General features: G+C 41.0%; 1 protein-coding gene across 1 annotated transcript in view; it reads left to right on the top strand.

The window, feature by feature from the left end:
• The window catches only part of LOC104608271 (uncharacterized), a 60004-nt gene that overhangs the window by 15649 nt on the left and 27313 nt on the right, over positions 1-17042 (top strand). The window contains exons 9-10 of the mRNA XM_010274203.3: positions 5350-5673; positions 11209-11273. Coding sequence (XP_010272505.1) covers positions 5350-5673; positions 11209-11273 — 389 coding nt within the window. The remainder of the gene's footprint in view (positions 1-5349; positions 5674-11208; positions 11274-17042) is intronic.

Genomic DNA, 17042 nt, shown 5'->3' with positions numbered 1-17042 from the left:
CTTCTAAGGCTTCTTTGCCTTCCTCTTTTTCTTGCCCGTTTTGTTAGCTTCAACAAGCATCACCACAGGCTCATCTTTCTTAAGTAAGTCCTCGGCCCTTTGCAACATATTGCTCAGCTCTTGGACGCTGACATTCAGCTTGTTCATATTGTAGTTTAATATGAACCCATTGAAGGAAGAGGGCAAGGAGTTCAGAATGGCATCTACTTGAGTGCCAAGATCTAGCCCGGATCCAAGGGCTTCCAGCTCGTTAATGTATCCCATCATCCGAAGACAATGGTCGTGAACTTTCTGCCCTTTGGACATCTGAGCGGTCATGAACATTTTCAAGACTTTCTGTCGAGTAGAGCGGTTCTGCTCTTCGTACATTGTTTTCAAACTGTCCAATATGTCCTTAGCAAGTTCGATCTGATCGAACTGCCTCTGTATTGAGTTGTCCAAAGAAGCAACGACATAGCAGCGGGCTAGGGAGTTTTTATCCTCCCAATCTTGGAATTCTCTCCTACGGGCTTCAGAAGCCCTATCACCCGGACGTTCCGGGGCAGGAGACTTGACTACCTTGTCCAATTTTTCAGATGTTAAAACCAGCATTAGGTTACGGTACCAGTCGGCATAGTTTGGGCCCTTGAGCTTGTTGTCGTCAAGAAGCTTTGCAAATTGTCCGTTTGCCATTTTCTGATAAAACAGCAAATATCAGTCCACAACCTTACTTGATTCATGTTCAAATCATAGACATGGATTTTAATCTATGTTCCATTCCCATTTGTTCATCTCTGAGTTTTCCCTCCTGCTCAGGGACAGAGACAGCGACTTGTCTCTGGAAATGTTGGAAACCATGTAGGGTGCATGGAGCCAACTGTTTCAGCTGCAAAACCCCACCACCTTTCTGTGAAGGATCATATCCACTCATCATATGAGTTTTCCCTTTGGCCTCTGTCAGACAAGGTTCAGAGCCGTTTTCAGGTAAACCTTTCTGTCCAGTGAGTGCTCACCCATCATCTTCATGAACGCCAAGGTACCGTGAGAGAGTTCCCATTTTCTGGTGAAGCCCCTCCTACATCGGTCTATGACGCTCCCATCATCTTATGAAACACTTAGACAAGCCCAACAGCAAATGGATAGCCCATTTTTTGGTGTGTTTCCTCATTACTGAAGGACCCATCCTCATGCTAATGATGGAAGGCCTTTAGAGAGTTCATCACATGAATCTCCCTATCACGTGCATTCATATTTACTGGAGGGAACAAGAATTATGCCCTAGTTTATTTTAGGTCAAACCAAAGTAGCTCCCACCGACTTTCATAAAGCCAGATTTCGATGGGCCTAAATCGGCTAGGGTTCCGCACGTAACATCTTCAGGAGGTGTGGGGCCCACCATTGAGGGAGGTCATCCAATGACCAGTAGGGACACCATGGCAATGATGTGCATTCAGCCATGGTGTGCGCAAGAGCCACTATCGAATCTGCATGGGCCAAGCACTTATGGCCCATGAACGTAGCACATCACACACATCCATACATCACATGCAGGGAGGAATTGATCCAATCAATTAATTATTTGTAAAAGCCCATTTGAAGCCCATTTTAGTCCATAATATTAACAATTAATATCATCTAGGTATATGGGCTGAATTAGGGTTACCCAGTTCGGCCCATATAGCTTGTTCTTTTGAAGTGGGCTTTTGGCAGTTTTAACAATTTAAAACTGGGCCTTACAGGTTGGGCCGAATTAAATATCCAATTAATTATCAATCCTTAGGCTTATTAAACAAAAATTAGGGCTGATATACAGCCTTAATCGAACCCCAGATTCGGTCCAAACAATTTGAACCAATCTTGGTTCGAATGGGTCTAGGGTTTGATTTTTAATTAAATCTTTAATTCAAGAAAATAATATGAAATTAAAGAACTAATAAAAGAAAACAAGAATCAGTCAATCCAGGGCTGTTCGTAAAATCCATCCTGCAAAACAGAGGTTAGATCACAGAATGCAATTTCATAAACTGCAAATCGCTGGTAGCGAATGTCCCATCTGCGAAATCTCCTTCCTTGCGCCGCTATCTTCGATCCAAAAATAAAATAAATAGAAAACCTAATTTCTATTATAATTACATCAGATCGAATACCTAATACATTGAGTCTAAAAATAAAAAAAATTATTTACAGACCAAATGTAATGAATAAATCAAGAAACAACAAATCTTGCAGGTTCCCTGCGCAAACCAAGAATTCGATCTCCTCTTGTACGAACAACCCATAAATCAAGAAAATCATAAAGAACTATTCTAAACAATAATCAGATTTATATAAAATTAATTTCAGATTATTCGCCCATTAATTTTGGGAACAAATTTCCCAAAACCCATATCTGCGCAAATCGGGTAGAACACCTTCTGCCCATTTGCGCAAGTTCAGATCTGAATTAAATTGATTCAAGATTTGAACCATGGCTCTGATACCACTGAAGGGATGAGATATCCATCACTTGGACGCCCAAGTCTTGCGGAATGGATTGGGCGAATTTCAAAAAAATTCTCCCATCTTTGCAGGGAATCGAATTCCCTATATTTAGAAAAACAATCTTGAATCAAAAACCAAACCAGATCTGAACCAAAAGGAGTAGGAGGGAGGATGTACTTGATACGGAGAAACAATATCTCCCAATGGAGGTGTTCACGCCCAAGGAAGGATCCAAAATCTGCTCCCACTGAAGATGGCGCAGTGCAGGATGAAGCAGAGTTAGCAATGTTCTTCCAAAGAACTTGACCCTTCGCAAGAATCAACTAGATGGTTTGTGAGTACTGCTCCAACCAATCTTTTTCCCAAAAGATTGGAATCAAGATCAGATCTTGATTTCTCCCAAGAACTGGAGATCAAACTGAAGGTGATGGCGGCGGCAGGAAGGAGGCGGCAAGAGAGAATTCGCAGGGTGCAGAAATCTCTCTTCTTGTGATTTTCAGCTCTGAAGAGAATTGAACATCAATCACTAACTGTCCATCGCCCCTTTCTCCTTTCATAATCTTAAAGGGATCAACTCCTAATCCCATTAGGAGTTGCTAATCTAAATCATGTTTAGATTAGAAGTCCCTTTAAGTGATATGGGATAACCCTTATCTTATCTGCAGATCAGATCAGCTAACTCCTAATCTAATTAGGAGGTTTCCAGATCTAAATCTCATTTAGATCTTGGACTCTCTAAGTGGATAGGGTCTAGGCCCAATCCTATCAGCTGGTCCATCTCAGAATTCGCCCCCTTTTAATTGACTGGTCAAATCAGCCCAGTTTGAAATGGGTTTAAGGCCCATTTAAGGTTATATACTCACTTAGCCTTCCAAACTGCTGCCCAGTTGGGCTTCCTTGTATGGCGTGGGACCCAAACATTGATCTACACATCAGCCACATGGGTTCAGCCCAGCTTTTGATACAAGGCCTGGCCGAATACACTGTTATGGACAGTGCACCCCCTGAAAACCCATCTTATGGGCTCTATGGGCCCAACACTTACCTTAAGTGGTTATTGGGCCTAGCCACCTTGTAACACCCAGGGACTGTGGGCGGATGCAAGATTAGCCCATCAGGTATTATCCTCAATGGTCTTACACTTAACCTCTCAGCCCATAATGATCATACACTGCCCGACAAGAGAGGATCTCTCCCTCGGCTGCAAGGAACAGTGTTGCACTTTCTACTTATATGGATCCTGGGAATTAAAACCTTTTGCAAACCATTTCGAAACCATAACATATATATATATATATATATCTAAATATATTTTGCAAAACAAAATCTCAACAATTGAAATCGGCTGCCGGCAATCTTGGTTTCCATCAGAGAGAGTGCATCCCCGATCATTACCTTTGTCCGACAAAGGGGCTGATCCTTTATGATCACCCACTCAGATGAATTCTCGGACTGTCCCAACATACGTAGGTTTTGACCCTTGCTAAGGATCTCACTAATTGGCACATCAAAGACAGCCCAATCCGACACCTAGTGTAGTATCATAATCGAGTCTGGGGTTAGGTGTAACTTTCCAGTTTTGCCCATCTATCTCCAAGGTCCATGGCAATACTGAAAATCTGGTCCGGTTCAAAGGTTCTATTAATTCTACACTGCATGTGCTTCGGGTCTCACCCAGGTAGCTGAGACAAGCCACCCCAACAGTTGGCCGCACACCAGTGTCAGCCTTGGCAGGATAAATCCCCCAGACATACCCAATGGCTGTGAACATTCTAAACTAACACGTCTCATTAAGTGTCCAGTTTAAGGGTATTACACAGAAACACACCACAGGAACATGAATCAAATGTGTACTTTATTCATTTACAATAAATTCATAATGTACATAATTCTGATTGAAGCTAAGGGCATACAACTGTCTAATAGTTGCGAAGGGGAAATAGGAAACTGAAGAGGTACTTTAGATCAAGTGAGAAAAACAGAAAAAAATAATTTGGAAAAATAGTAGAGACAGAAGTTCAAGTAAGCAAAGCACGGGGCTATTTTTTATGGGAGGGGAAGAATTTGCAAGAAAAGTTTTTTTTTTTGGAGCTGGAAAAGAAGAATGGTTTGGGTGTAGAGGCTTGATAAGTAGGTGGTTGCATGTGTCTAGGAATTGGGGTGTAGGGGGAGATTTTGGGTCTCTTGTGATGGTCTTGTGATCCTGGCAGCGAGGTTTTCTGATTCTTTAAGGTCAGGCTGGGGAAAATGTTTGTGTTCAAGGGGTATAGGATTGTGGCTGGTGTTGGGGGTCTGAGTTTTCTCTTTCCTGGGTGATATCTTATCAGCTTTTGTTGTTGTGGTCTATTTTTTTTTTTCTTGATAAAGTTTTTCTTTTTTATCAAATTTTTTGGGGTTACTACATAGTTTCAAGCTTTAGAGAACAAATGTGGGGTTAAGTAGCTCCATCTAGCCTAACTTAAAAGCACTTTTAATCATTGTAAATATTATAATTTTTGTTTCCCACAATCAATACAATTTACTGGTACAATCAGAAAAATGTATAATGTGTTTTCTGTAACATTTTAAGCTTTTGTTTGCTGAATTAGGTCTCAGCTTAGTATGTGTGATGTAACACTAGTTCTTTTTTTGACAAAATTTACTTTTCCATATTGAAAAAAAGAAAAAAAATTATCATAAACTTGCCTCTTAATGCTGATGGAAGAAAGATAACACATTTTTACCTGATTTATGTGTAAGTGTATGGTGCATAACTTTCAATGTCAAGTTTCACATCTCAATGTTTCTTGTATAAGAATGGTATATATTCCTAATTCTATTCAAGTTTTCTTAACTCTATGCTTTCATTTTGGTGACTTTATTCTGATGCTACTTATCTATTTTGAATAGGTTGTTGAAAATATTGCTAGGGAATGTGGTGTTAGTAAAAGTGATTTACTTGACCGGGAAGCAGATGATCTTGCTGTGCGTATTGCTTTGGGAGAAACACATGTGATCACAAAAACCAAAAAAGCATTAGAAAATGCTGGAGTAAATATAACTGCTTTGGAGGAGCTGGCAGCTAGAAAGGCTGGCAATGTTAGAAGGAGCAACCATGTTCTGATAGTGAAGAACTTGCCTTATGGTTCATCTGAAGGAGATTTAGCAAATATGTTTGCGAAGTTTGGTAGTTTGGATAAAATTATTCTTCCCCCAACTAAAACATTGGCCTTGGTATGCATTATTTTATGTTTTAATTGGTAATACTTGTTTTTGGCTCAAAAATATCTATCTAGATAGTACCTAATTTTTTCTTTCACCAATAAATTTTATTTACCAATCCAAAAACAAGGAAAAAAAAAGAAAACCTCTATAAGCTGTGTATTGTTCTAATAACTTTATGGTCTTAAGATGCTTTTATTTCTTGATGTTTGTTTGTTGGAAACTTGGTGTATATCATGTACTTTTATCACCTGCATTACTGTAGTTGAGCACAGATCATAATTGATAAAGGAGATGCATTTAACTATTTAGAGAACTCTCTTTTTAGTTAGGAGTTACTTTGCTTTAATTTTTCTGAAAATATGAGGTCTAGGCCATGTTTGGTTTTACTCTCATTCTTGCTTATTCTTACTATTGATGAAATTCTAGGATGGACAAGAATGGGTAGAAATGGGAAGAATGACAAAAAGTTGCTACGAATCAAACACTTTTTTATCTAGAAAAGTTTGGCTGGTTCACTAAGGCTATGTTTGGTTTGAAGGAAAAAGTAGGGAAAGGAAGGGAAAGGTAGGGAAGCCTATACAAAATTTGTAAAGGCTTCCCTATCTTTCCCTACCTTTCCCTTCCTTTCCCTACTTTTTCCTTCAAACCAAACATAGCCTAAAAGGTGATTCTAGCATCACAGTGAGTTGCTTATCAAATAGCAATCCAGGACTGTGAAAGCATGGGAATTTTCTAAGAGAGATAAGGGAGTTGGGAGTTCAGAATTGCTGTCTCCCAAGGGAAGTTAACAGTTTGGTAGACATGTTAATTAAGCAAGGGGTAAGTGAATTAATACTTATTGGGGCTCGGGCTGTCCACAGATTGTTCAATCTGATCCAAATCCAATAACTTTGGATGTGGATTGTAAAGAGATTGGGCCGAATGGGTCCTAGTATCTTCTCTTGTAATATTTTTTCTATTTTCCTGTTAGCTAATGTGCCTCTCTTAATGGGCCTGTTATTTCTTTTTGTTTGATCTCTTTATGTTACTGCCTAGCTGGCCGCCCACTTAAGGGCATACTTTTAATTATTTTAACATTAATTTTTAGTAAAAAGGATTAGAGAAGAAAGGGAAGGATTATTCGAACCTTTCTTCTTCTTCCTCCTCTTTTCTCCATCTTCTTCTCTTGTACTGCTGCTCTTTCTTTTCTTCCTCATTTTTCTCTCTAATTTTTCAAGTTTACACTTATTTTTGAGGACTGGTTTACATCTTGGTATCAAAGTAGGATTCTTTCTTCCTTCTTTTCTTCTTCCTCTTTTCCCATACACCATTAGATTAAGAGAGTGTATGGAGAGATAGGTTTTCTATAGCTCAGAGGTTCTTTGGCCTAGTTGGTAGAGGGGTTGGAGAGTTTAAATCTGGCTGGATATTGCCAAGAAGTGGTGCTGTTCTGTTGCTGCCCAAAACCCTAGCCGACTAGAGATTTTCGAAGGTACATGTAAAGGTGAAGCTTTGGGTGTGGCGCTCTGTGCTTGGGAGGTGTCTTTTGACTCCTAAAGGAGGGCGGTTCAGGTTTGGAAAAGATTGGGAAGCTCTGGTAGGAACGACTGCTTCTTCTCTCTCTTCCTCCTCAACAGTTGGACAGAGTAAAACCCTAGTTTTCAAGCATCTGGGTTCTGGTTTGACTTCAAGTAAGTTTATATAGACCAAATTTCTGGTTCTTTGATTTTCGTTTGATTAATGGAGCCATACGGAAGTGAGTTCAAGCAAGTGCCGGTTTCCGGCCTTTGCTATGTCCCTAGCTGTTCCTCTTCCCATTCCTCTTGAGTTCTCTCATGAGGTGTTCACTTCTCCCACTGGACCTACCTCCAATATTCCTGTTCCTCCTCCTCCTCCACCTCATTCCCCTATAATTCCTCCTCATCCTGTTCTCCAAAGGTGGTACCAAAGGCACAAATTCAGACATGGCCAAGTTGTTTCCACTCCTATGGAAGAGCCTCTTGCTCCTCCCATCATTACTGAGGTAACAGGTCGGCCTTCCTCTGACCCATCTACATCTTTCCCAGACCTTGACCTTCCTATTGCTCTCCGCAAGGGCAAGCGGAAGTGTACAACCCATTGTATCTCCAAACACCTGTCTTACAACCTTCTCTCTCCTTCCTACTACTCTTTTCTTGCTTCCATTTCTTCCCATGTGATACCCAGGTCCGTACCGGAAGCCTTATCTAAACCTGAATGGAGGGATGCTATGATGGCTGAACTGGATGCTTTGCATAAGAACCATACCTGGGATATTGCTGACTTTCTTGAAGGGAAGGAACCAATGGGTTGTAAATGGGTGTTTACCATTAAATATCACTCTGATGGATCTATTGAGAGGTTTAAGGCTAGGCTGGTTGCTAAAGGCTACACTTAGATGTATGGTATTGACTATCTTGAGACATTTGCTCCTCTAGCTAAGATGACCTCAGTCTGGGTTTTGTTATCTCTAGCCGCTACTTTTGATTGGCCCCTACACCAGTTTGATGTTAAAAATGCCTTCTTGAATGGAGACCTACATGAAGAGGTCTATATGTCTTTGCCTCCAGGGGCAGTTTGATGTTAAAAATGCCTTCTTGAATGGAGACCTACATGAAGAGGTCTATATGTCTTTGCCTCCAGGGGTGTATGGGAAGAAAATGCAAGGCAAGGTGTGTAAACTGCAGAAATCTATTTATGGTCTGAAACAGTCTCCTCGGGCTTGGTTTGAGAGGTTCAGGGCTGCTCTTGTCTCCTTTGGTTACACACAAACTCAATCTGATCATACCCTATTCTTGAAGAGAAATGGCTCTCTGGTGACCTTTTTGATAGTTTATGTTGATGATATTGTCGTCACGGGTAATGACACTCAAGAGGTCAGTAAAATCTGAATTTGAGATCAAGGATTTGGGAGATCTTCGGTATTTTTTGGGCATTGAAGTTGCTAGATGTAAGGATGGTATCTTCATTTTTCAACGTAAATATGTCCTTGACCTTCTTGCTGAGACTGGTAAACTTGGAGCTAAACCAATCTCCACTCCTATTGATCCCAATCATAAGCTTTCTGCTACAGATGGTGACCTTTTATCTGATAAGGGGGTGTTTTAGAGACTGCTTTGGAAGTTGTTATATCTTTGCATGACTCGGCCGAACATTTCCTATGTAGCAAGTGTTATTAGTCAATTTATTCATTCTCCCAGAGATACTCATTTAGCTACTGCAGAAAGGGTTCTGTGTTACTTGAAAGGTACTCCAGGGAAAGGTATTCTATTTGCCAAACATGGACACATGAAGCTGGAAGCTTTCATTGATGCTGATTGGGCAGGATGTATTGATGATAGGAGATCCACCTCAGGTTATTGTGCTCTGGTCGCTGGGAACATTGTGTCATGGAGGAGTAAGAAACAGTCTGTAGTTACTAGATCCTCAGCTGAAGCAGAATACAGGGCAATGGCACATGGTGTGTCAGAATTACTGTGACTACAATCCCTTTTAGAAGAATTGGGGGTTGACTATGAGAAGACAATGATGCTTTACTGTGACAACCAAGGAGCTATCAATATTGCACATAATCCTGTTCAACATGACAGAACTAAGAACATTGAGGTTGATAGACGTTTTATAAGGGAAAGAGTTTCCTCAGGAGAAGTTCGTTTGCCATTCATCACATCAGATGAACAATTGGCTGATATCTTGACCAAGGGAGTTCCGAGAGGGAAAATGACACACTATATAAGTAAGCTGGGCATGATTGACATCTATGCTCAGCTTGAGGGGGAGTGTAAAGAGACTGGGCCGAATGGGTCCTAGTATCTTCTCTTGTAATATTTTTTCTATTTTTCTATTAGCTAATGGGCCTCTCTTAATGGGCCTGTTATTTCTTTTTGTTTGATCTCTTTATGTTACTGCCTAGCTGGCCGCCCACTTAAGGGCATACTTGCACATAATCCTGTTCAACATGACAGAACTAAGAACATTGAGGTTGATTGACGTTTTATAAGGGAAAGAGTTTCCTCAGGAGAAGTTCGTTTGCCATTCATCACATCAGACGAACAATTGGCTGATATCTTGACCAAGGGAGTTCCGAGAGGGAAAATGACACACTATATAAGTAAGTTGGGCATGATTGACATCTATGCTCAGCTTGAGGGGGAGTGTAAAGAGACTGGGCCGAATGGGTCCTAGTATCTTCTCTTTTAATATTTTTTCTATTTTCCTATTAGCTAATGGGCCTCTCTTAATGGGCCTGTTATTTCTTTTTGTTTGATATCTTTATGTTACTGCCTAGCTGGCCGCCCACTTAAGGGCATACTTGTAATTATTTTAACATTAATTTTTAGTAAAAAGGATTAGAGAAGAAAGGGAAGGATTATTTGAACCTTTCTTCTTCTTCCTCCTCTTTTCTCCATCTTCTTCTCTTGTACTGCTGCTCTTACTTTTCTTCCTCCTTTTTCTCTCTAATTTTTCAAGTTTACACCTATTTTTGAGGACTGGTTTACATCTTGGATGCCTGTTAAGGCTTAAAGGATTGACTTGGACTGAAAGTAAGTGGATCTTTTCGTTATTGGATTGAATTGGATGTCCAGTCCAGTCTGATAAAAATCCAATCCATCTTGGTCTGTTACCTTTGGAAGGATCAGTTATTGGACAGGATCAGATTTGGATATTATGGATTGGATCATTATTGGTTTTAGATTAGATTGGACCAAATCCATTCTAATGACAGCCCTGTTGGAGGGTAATTAATGGAGACCCGGTTAACTATAATGTATAGATAAAGGGTGTACTTGGGCTGATATTCGTAGTGGCTCGTACTTTTAGTACAGTTAATAAATCTTACAGTTACTAAAAAAATTGTCCATTTTCCTCAAATGGTTCATGGACATATCATATTGACCATTCACTGTAGTTAGCATTCTCTTTTTCTTTTTCATTTAGGTAGCAACTTTTCTATTCTCCACCCAAAAATACAGTTACTAAAAAAATTGTCCATTTTCCTCAAATGGTTCATGGACATATCATATTGACCATTCACTGTAGTTAGCATTCTCTTTTTCTTTTTCATTTAGGTAGCAACTTTTCTATTCTCCACCCAAAAATATAGGAGTTTCTTACTATGAAGTTGAAAGTTGAAACTTGTATGTTGCATTCTTCATGGTTATACACTTCAAAGTGCACATATTTGAGAATTAACTTAAAACTTCATTGAAAAAAGAAGAGGGGACGATATAGAAATTGGTTACTTAATGATTGACCAAGAAAAGGAAAAACTGAAAAGATTATGGATGGCAGAGGAATATGCAGTCTATGATACATTCTCTCATCCTGTTTCTCATTTTATATCTCTATGTTCTATCTATTGTCTCTCTATCTCTCTATATACATCAAAAGTATGCATAATTACAATCATAAATTGTTACACGGTGATTGTCCAGCAATGTCCATTCAGAATTGAGGATGCTTGTCTCTCAGTCAATTTCAAGGTCATATTTGGCTGTAAGTAATGGTATGGCTGTATTGTATTCATAGTTTATGCATATCTTCCAGGTTGTTTTCCTTGAAGCAGCTGAAGCGCGTGCAGCTTTCAAAGGTTTGGCATATAAGCGTTACAAGTAAGTTAAATTGTTTTTTCTCTTTCCATCATTGAAAAGCTGTAGCAAACAATAATGCACAATGTTAACCATTATCCAAGACTAACTGGTGAATGATGGTGTTTCTGTCTGCCAGCGTTCACTTTAAGTAAACTGATAAAAAAGTGTTAACCTAAAGTAATGAACCTGTTTCTTAAGTCTTTCAGCTCGCTCATTTGTTTTAATTGAGTTGCAGTGTCCAAAAAAGAAAGAAAAAAAAAAGAAAGCATTGTTTTTTGATTAGTAAGAAAACAAGAAATTATGACTTCATGGTCTGTTTAGCCTTGATGCATTTTTGGTTTTGCTCTGCAAGTCTGCTCAGAGATGTTTTTGTTCTAAGCTATGCTCTAGCTTAAGATGCAAGTGTATTCAAGATATGCTTGTAGTAGGTTGCAATTTCAAGGTGATACATCTTCTATCCTCTAATGTGATACTTAGGTTGAAAAGGGAAGGAAACAATGGACAAAGAAATGACATTTTTCTTAATTTCTCATCCATTGCTAATTTCATAGTTTCTATTATTTGATTTGGGCCAATTCTGATTCTTTTTGGTTATTTTTGTTTTCATTATTTTTGTAAGGATTCATTTATTAGTCTAGATAATTTAAATACACTTATTAGGGAGTTTTAGAATTTATAGTGGTTCTTGTTTCATCACCTTTCATCTGAAGTGTAGGTGTCAAATCTCAGAATTTTTCCATCTGCCTTCATTTTGGTGTCATTAAAATAGGGTTTTCATCCAATGAGACCAAGATCTTGCAAAAAAGAATGTACTCTGTGGAAAATTACAACCATTACCCATAGGGTTTTGACTGGTGACAGTAGTTGAGTCTTTTTTATATGTATATTTTAGAGGTTTTTATCTGTTATTCCACCTCAGAAATCGAAATGTCCGATGGCCTTGTACGGAGTGCGAATTGATGGTTGACTCCTAGCATTACATATGTAATTTTTGTTCGCTCCACCAATTTGAACACGTCAGCCCTGTGCTTGTTTTTATTCCAACTATACCCCTCGAGTTCCTAACCTCCGTTTGAACGTCCTAGCCTCATGTATTCCTCTTCCTCTTCCTCCTGCTTTCATCGTCTTCCTCTTCTTCCTACTTTCGTCGTCTTCCTCTTCCTCCTGGTCTCACTCGAGTCCCTAACCTCTGTTTGAATGTCCCAGCCTCATGTATTCATCTTCCACATCCTCCAGTTTTTAGCTTCTTTCCCTTCCTCTTGGTTTCACCTTCTTGCTCTTCCTCCTGGTTTAACCTTCTCCATCTCATCTTCCTCCTCGTGCATTCGCCGTGGTCGTGCACCTCTGGTTCATTTTCCTTCTCTCTCATTCCCCATGGTCATGCATCTCTGGTTCATCTTCCTCCTTATGCATTCGCCATGGTCGTGCATCTGTGGTTGCATTTCTTCTTGTTTGTTTCAACAGTGAAGAGCCCATAAGGATCTCTTTTTTTCCTACTGAGTTTTTAGGAAGTTCGTCTCCTCCTGGTTTTTTAGCAAGTTGACCTCCCCCCGGTTGAAGCAAGAAATCGTAGAGCTGACGTGTCCTGTATTTCCCTCTAGCTTGTCTTCTTCCTCCCAGTTTCCCATTGAAGCTCCCGTTAGGCTACCTACTTCATTTTCAGAATTTTCAAGTAGTTCAGCTCCCATAGTGTCGTTCTGTTGAGGCTCTCTTTGTGCCATCAATCATCGCCTGTTTGTGGTAATCCTCTATAGATGGGGTTTAAATCATTGTTGATTTTTAGTTTAGAACATGTGATATGTTGTTATCTTGTCATGGGTTCTAGTGTTATGTATATCCCCACCTCGGCTGTGTGAATTGGAAGAACATCGACGGAGTCACAGTTGGGAATGGTGGCCCAATTGGAGTCACGGTTAGGCTTGATGAGTGAAACAAAGCTTTTGGGTAAACCTCGATTTCGCTCCGTCGACCAAGGTCGTCGGTAATTTTGCATCCTGTTCGGGCCAGATGTTAATATTGGGACATTCTGGAGTGCCCTGAGCCGGTTTTGCGGCCAATGCACTGCTCCTTCAGTCCACGTGCCTCTTAGGGCAACTTAGTGAATTTGGTCACGTGTGCGTTTCAATGGGTAGGGTTAGGGTTGGGCTATAGGACCTGCACGACGGGGTAGGGTATTGCCCTCAATGACATGGGTCTTATGGCGGTGCGATCGAAGTTACGGTTAAGCTTGACAGAGTGAAACAGAGATTTTGGGTAAACCTCTTTTTCGCTTCGTCAAGCAAGGCCGACGGCAATTTTGCATCCCGTTTGGGCCGGATGTGTAAATTGGGACATTCTATAGTTCCCCAAGTTGGTTTTGCGACGAACGCACTGCTCCTTCGGTCCACGTGCCTCTCAAGGGCAACTTAGTGGATTTGGCCGCGTGTAGCGCCAATGGGTAAGGTTAGGGATGGGTTGTGGAATGGCTGCCTGATCAGAGTTGTGGTTAGGCTTGACCGAGCGAAATAGCACTTTTGGGTAAACCTCCATTTTGCTTCGTTAGCCAAGGTCGTCAGCAATTTTGTGTCCCATTCAGGCTGGATGTGTATATTGGGACACTCCGGAGTGGCCCAACCCAGTTTGGTGGCCAACACACCCCTCCTTCGGTGCACGTGCCTTTCTAGAGAAACTTAGTGGATTTGGTAACGTGTAGCACGCCAATGGGTAGGGTTAGGGATGGGCCGCGGGACCCTCACGGTGTGATAGGGTTTTGTCCCCCAATGACAAGGGTCAAATGGCGGCCCGATTGGGATCATAGTTAGGCTCGATGGAGCGAAACAGAGCTATTGGGTAAAACCTTCCTTTCTCTTTGCCGGGTAAGGCTGTTGGCGATTTTGTTTCCTGTTTGGGCCGGATGTGAATTTTGGGACATTCCGGAGTGCCTTGACTTGGTTTGGCGGCCAACACACTGCTCCTTCGTTCCACGTGCCTCTTAGGGGCAACTTAGTGGATTTGGCCGTGTGGCATGCCAATGGGTAGGGTTGGGGATGGACCGCGGGACCTGCACGGTGTGGTAAGGTATTGTCCCCCAATGACAGGGGTTGAATGGTGGCTCGATCGGAGTTATAGTTAGGCTCGATTGAGCAAAACGGAGGTTTCGGGTTAAGCTTCGTTTTGCTTCGTTTTGCTCTGTCGGCCAAGGCTGCCGACATTTATGTGTCCCATTTGTGTCTGATGTGAATAATGGTACATTCCAGAGGATTGACATGGCATGGTAGGGTAATGTCCCCCGATAGCAAGGGTCGAACGATGGCTTGATCGAAGTTACGATGAGGCTTGACGGAGTGAAACGGAGGTTTGTTCACCCTTGTTCAAATTTAACATATGTCTCCAACTTCCCTATCTTACATCCTAAATCACTACAAGTGTACCCCTATATACACCTCTCCCCACCCATCTATATATCAACATGAAATTACATAATTAGTTTACTCATATGACACACGGATGGTGAAGTGGAAACTATCTTCTTCATTTTTAATTTTAGTCTCATGCCTTAGATGAAGCAATCCCAGTCAATTGGAAAATGATATTTGATCAGGGTTTAAGGGGTTATAGTCCATTGCATAAATCATGATGCACAATGGCCTTATACGGAGAATGAAAAGTGCACCCCACAAACCCCCAAAAATTCCTAGAGTGGTAATATCTAATATATTAAATATCTGGTTGTTATGTGTTTTATTGATTGTTTAAAACTGGGAGAGTTCAATGAGGGTTAAGAGCATATTATTGTCAAACTCTTAGTTTGATTTTTCTTGGCCATATTGAGAATTTATGAAATTGTAATGGGCATCGATCATAAAAAGTTCAAGGTACATATGTCATCAATGGGAAACAGTAAGATGAGTTCCTATAATTGCATAATAGTTCATGTATAGTGTTCTACTACTGGTCATGCAATGGTAAGCAATAGCACCAAAAACCGGCTGTTCATGTGGAAAACAAAAACCAATTATAAGCCATAGCACCAAAAAACCAGTCATTCATGTGGAAAACAAAAAACAATGGTACGTAATAGCACCAAATACCAGCCCTTCATGTGGAAAAGAAAACCACCAAGGACTCATTAATACCTCCTGAGCCATAACTTCATTGGTCGATCAGTGCCTTGCACATGCTCTTCCAAAAGGGCTACCGAGTACACTCTATACAAATTGGTGGTAGTTAACTCACGGGCATATGAATGGGGTAGTGAAAACCTTCATTAGAGGACCATGCGTGCACGCTACTGAGGAGTAATTTCTTGGAATCTTCGTTCTACTACCTGTGTGCACTGACATTTAGATGTTCGGACTACTTGTGCACCATCTGATGAGTAGCTGATCGGCCTATCTGATGGACTAGCTGCAGGCTGCAGCTGAGGTGAAAAGCCTATTCGTAGGCCAACCCGAGTGGAGTTACACGACCGCTGTAGTTGCTAGATGGCAACATCTCTTCACGTTGCCCTAGGCCCGCCGGCCAATGCTGTTAATGCCCTCCGTTGCAGACAGGGAAGGCTGCAAAGACTATTTGCAGGACAATTGACTCCGAGTGGCTAATAAGCAACTCAAATGGTCTCTACGAGGCAACCGTCACCATTGTGGTGAATAGAAACGAGTCCTCGTTAACGGGCGAACTCTGTCCGCTAGATAAAGCAAGCGTCTAGACAGCTGCTCATCTTGCAATGTGGCACCTTAAAGAGGCATAGCATGTACGCGCTGTTGATGTTACATACCCGGAGTACCGGCACTATGCTCGCCTATGCCACAATCTTCAAAAAGAGGTGGATGATCTACAGCTTGAGAATCTGGCATTGAAGATTAAGATCGCACGCCTGGAGCGCGATCTTGACGAGTTTAGGGCAAGGCCTGACAACAGTGTGTCAAGCAACCACCTTTGAAGGGGTTGTATACTAACCATCCACAACTTAGCCTATTAAAGACAATCCTATGTTTGTGTGCTCAGGACTACTCAAGCGTATTGTTCTTTATTGTGTCTACTAATACAACTCCCCTCCTTTTTTCTCTTCTAATATGTTTGTCAATATCCTATATTTGTATGTAAACTAAGATGTAATAGAACTACCTATGCACCAGGTGCTTATTGATGTTGCACTACGAGTCAAGTTAACTCATTGTTATATAAAAATGGAATGGCATCCACTTTGACGGCGTGAAAAGCCTATACAACCACCAACACCGTGTAACGATACCCAACCACACTGTGTCCAGTCTCGCGTCCCATCTGTATCTCTAACCCTTATTGCGCCATACTCAGCCAAACCACCAAGTCAACCCTGAGTGGCACATGGACCGGAGCGGTTGTGTGTTCGCGGCCAAACCGCAATAGGATACTCCGCAAAGTATCGATATTTATAGTCGGCAAGAACGGGTTGCCTAATTAATTGCCTACGGCCTTGGCCAACGGAGCAAAATAGAGGTTTACCTTAACATAGCCTAAATGAGCTATGTAATAATCCTAAGTATGTGGCATCATGTTCATTTTTTTGTTTCGTTAAGCTTGGAGCTTTCTTTTGAAAGTTGAGGGAATCCTCTCTTGGGTGAGTGAGTCCTAAACCCCTTTGGTTGAGTGAGTCCCCAACCTTATTGCCTCGTTGTAATCCACCTTATATTAATGAAGTTCTATCCAATTTCCTCCTTTTCCATTTCTTCTTTGAACAAATTTCTTATTTTTCTTTCTTTATACTTGAGCTGCATCAAGCAATCCCCAACAACTTCAAGAAGACGATGATTTTTCCTTTACAACAAC

This window comes from Nelumbo nucifera, chromosome 1, assembly GCF_055504915.1.
Source record: "Nelumbo nucifera cultivar China Antique chromosome 1, China Antique-T2T, whole genome shotgun sequence".
NCBI classification, from domain to species: Eukaryota; Viridiplantae; Streptophyta; class Magnoliopsida; order Proteales; family Nelumbonaceae; genus Nelumbo; species Nelumbo nucifera.
This window is presented reverse-complemented; position numbering and strand designations above follow the sequence as displayed.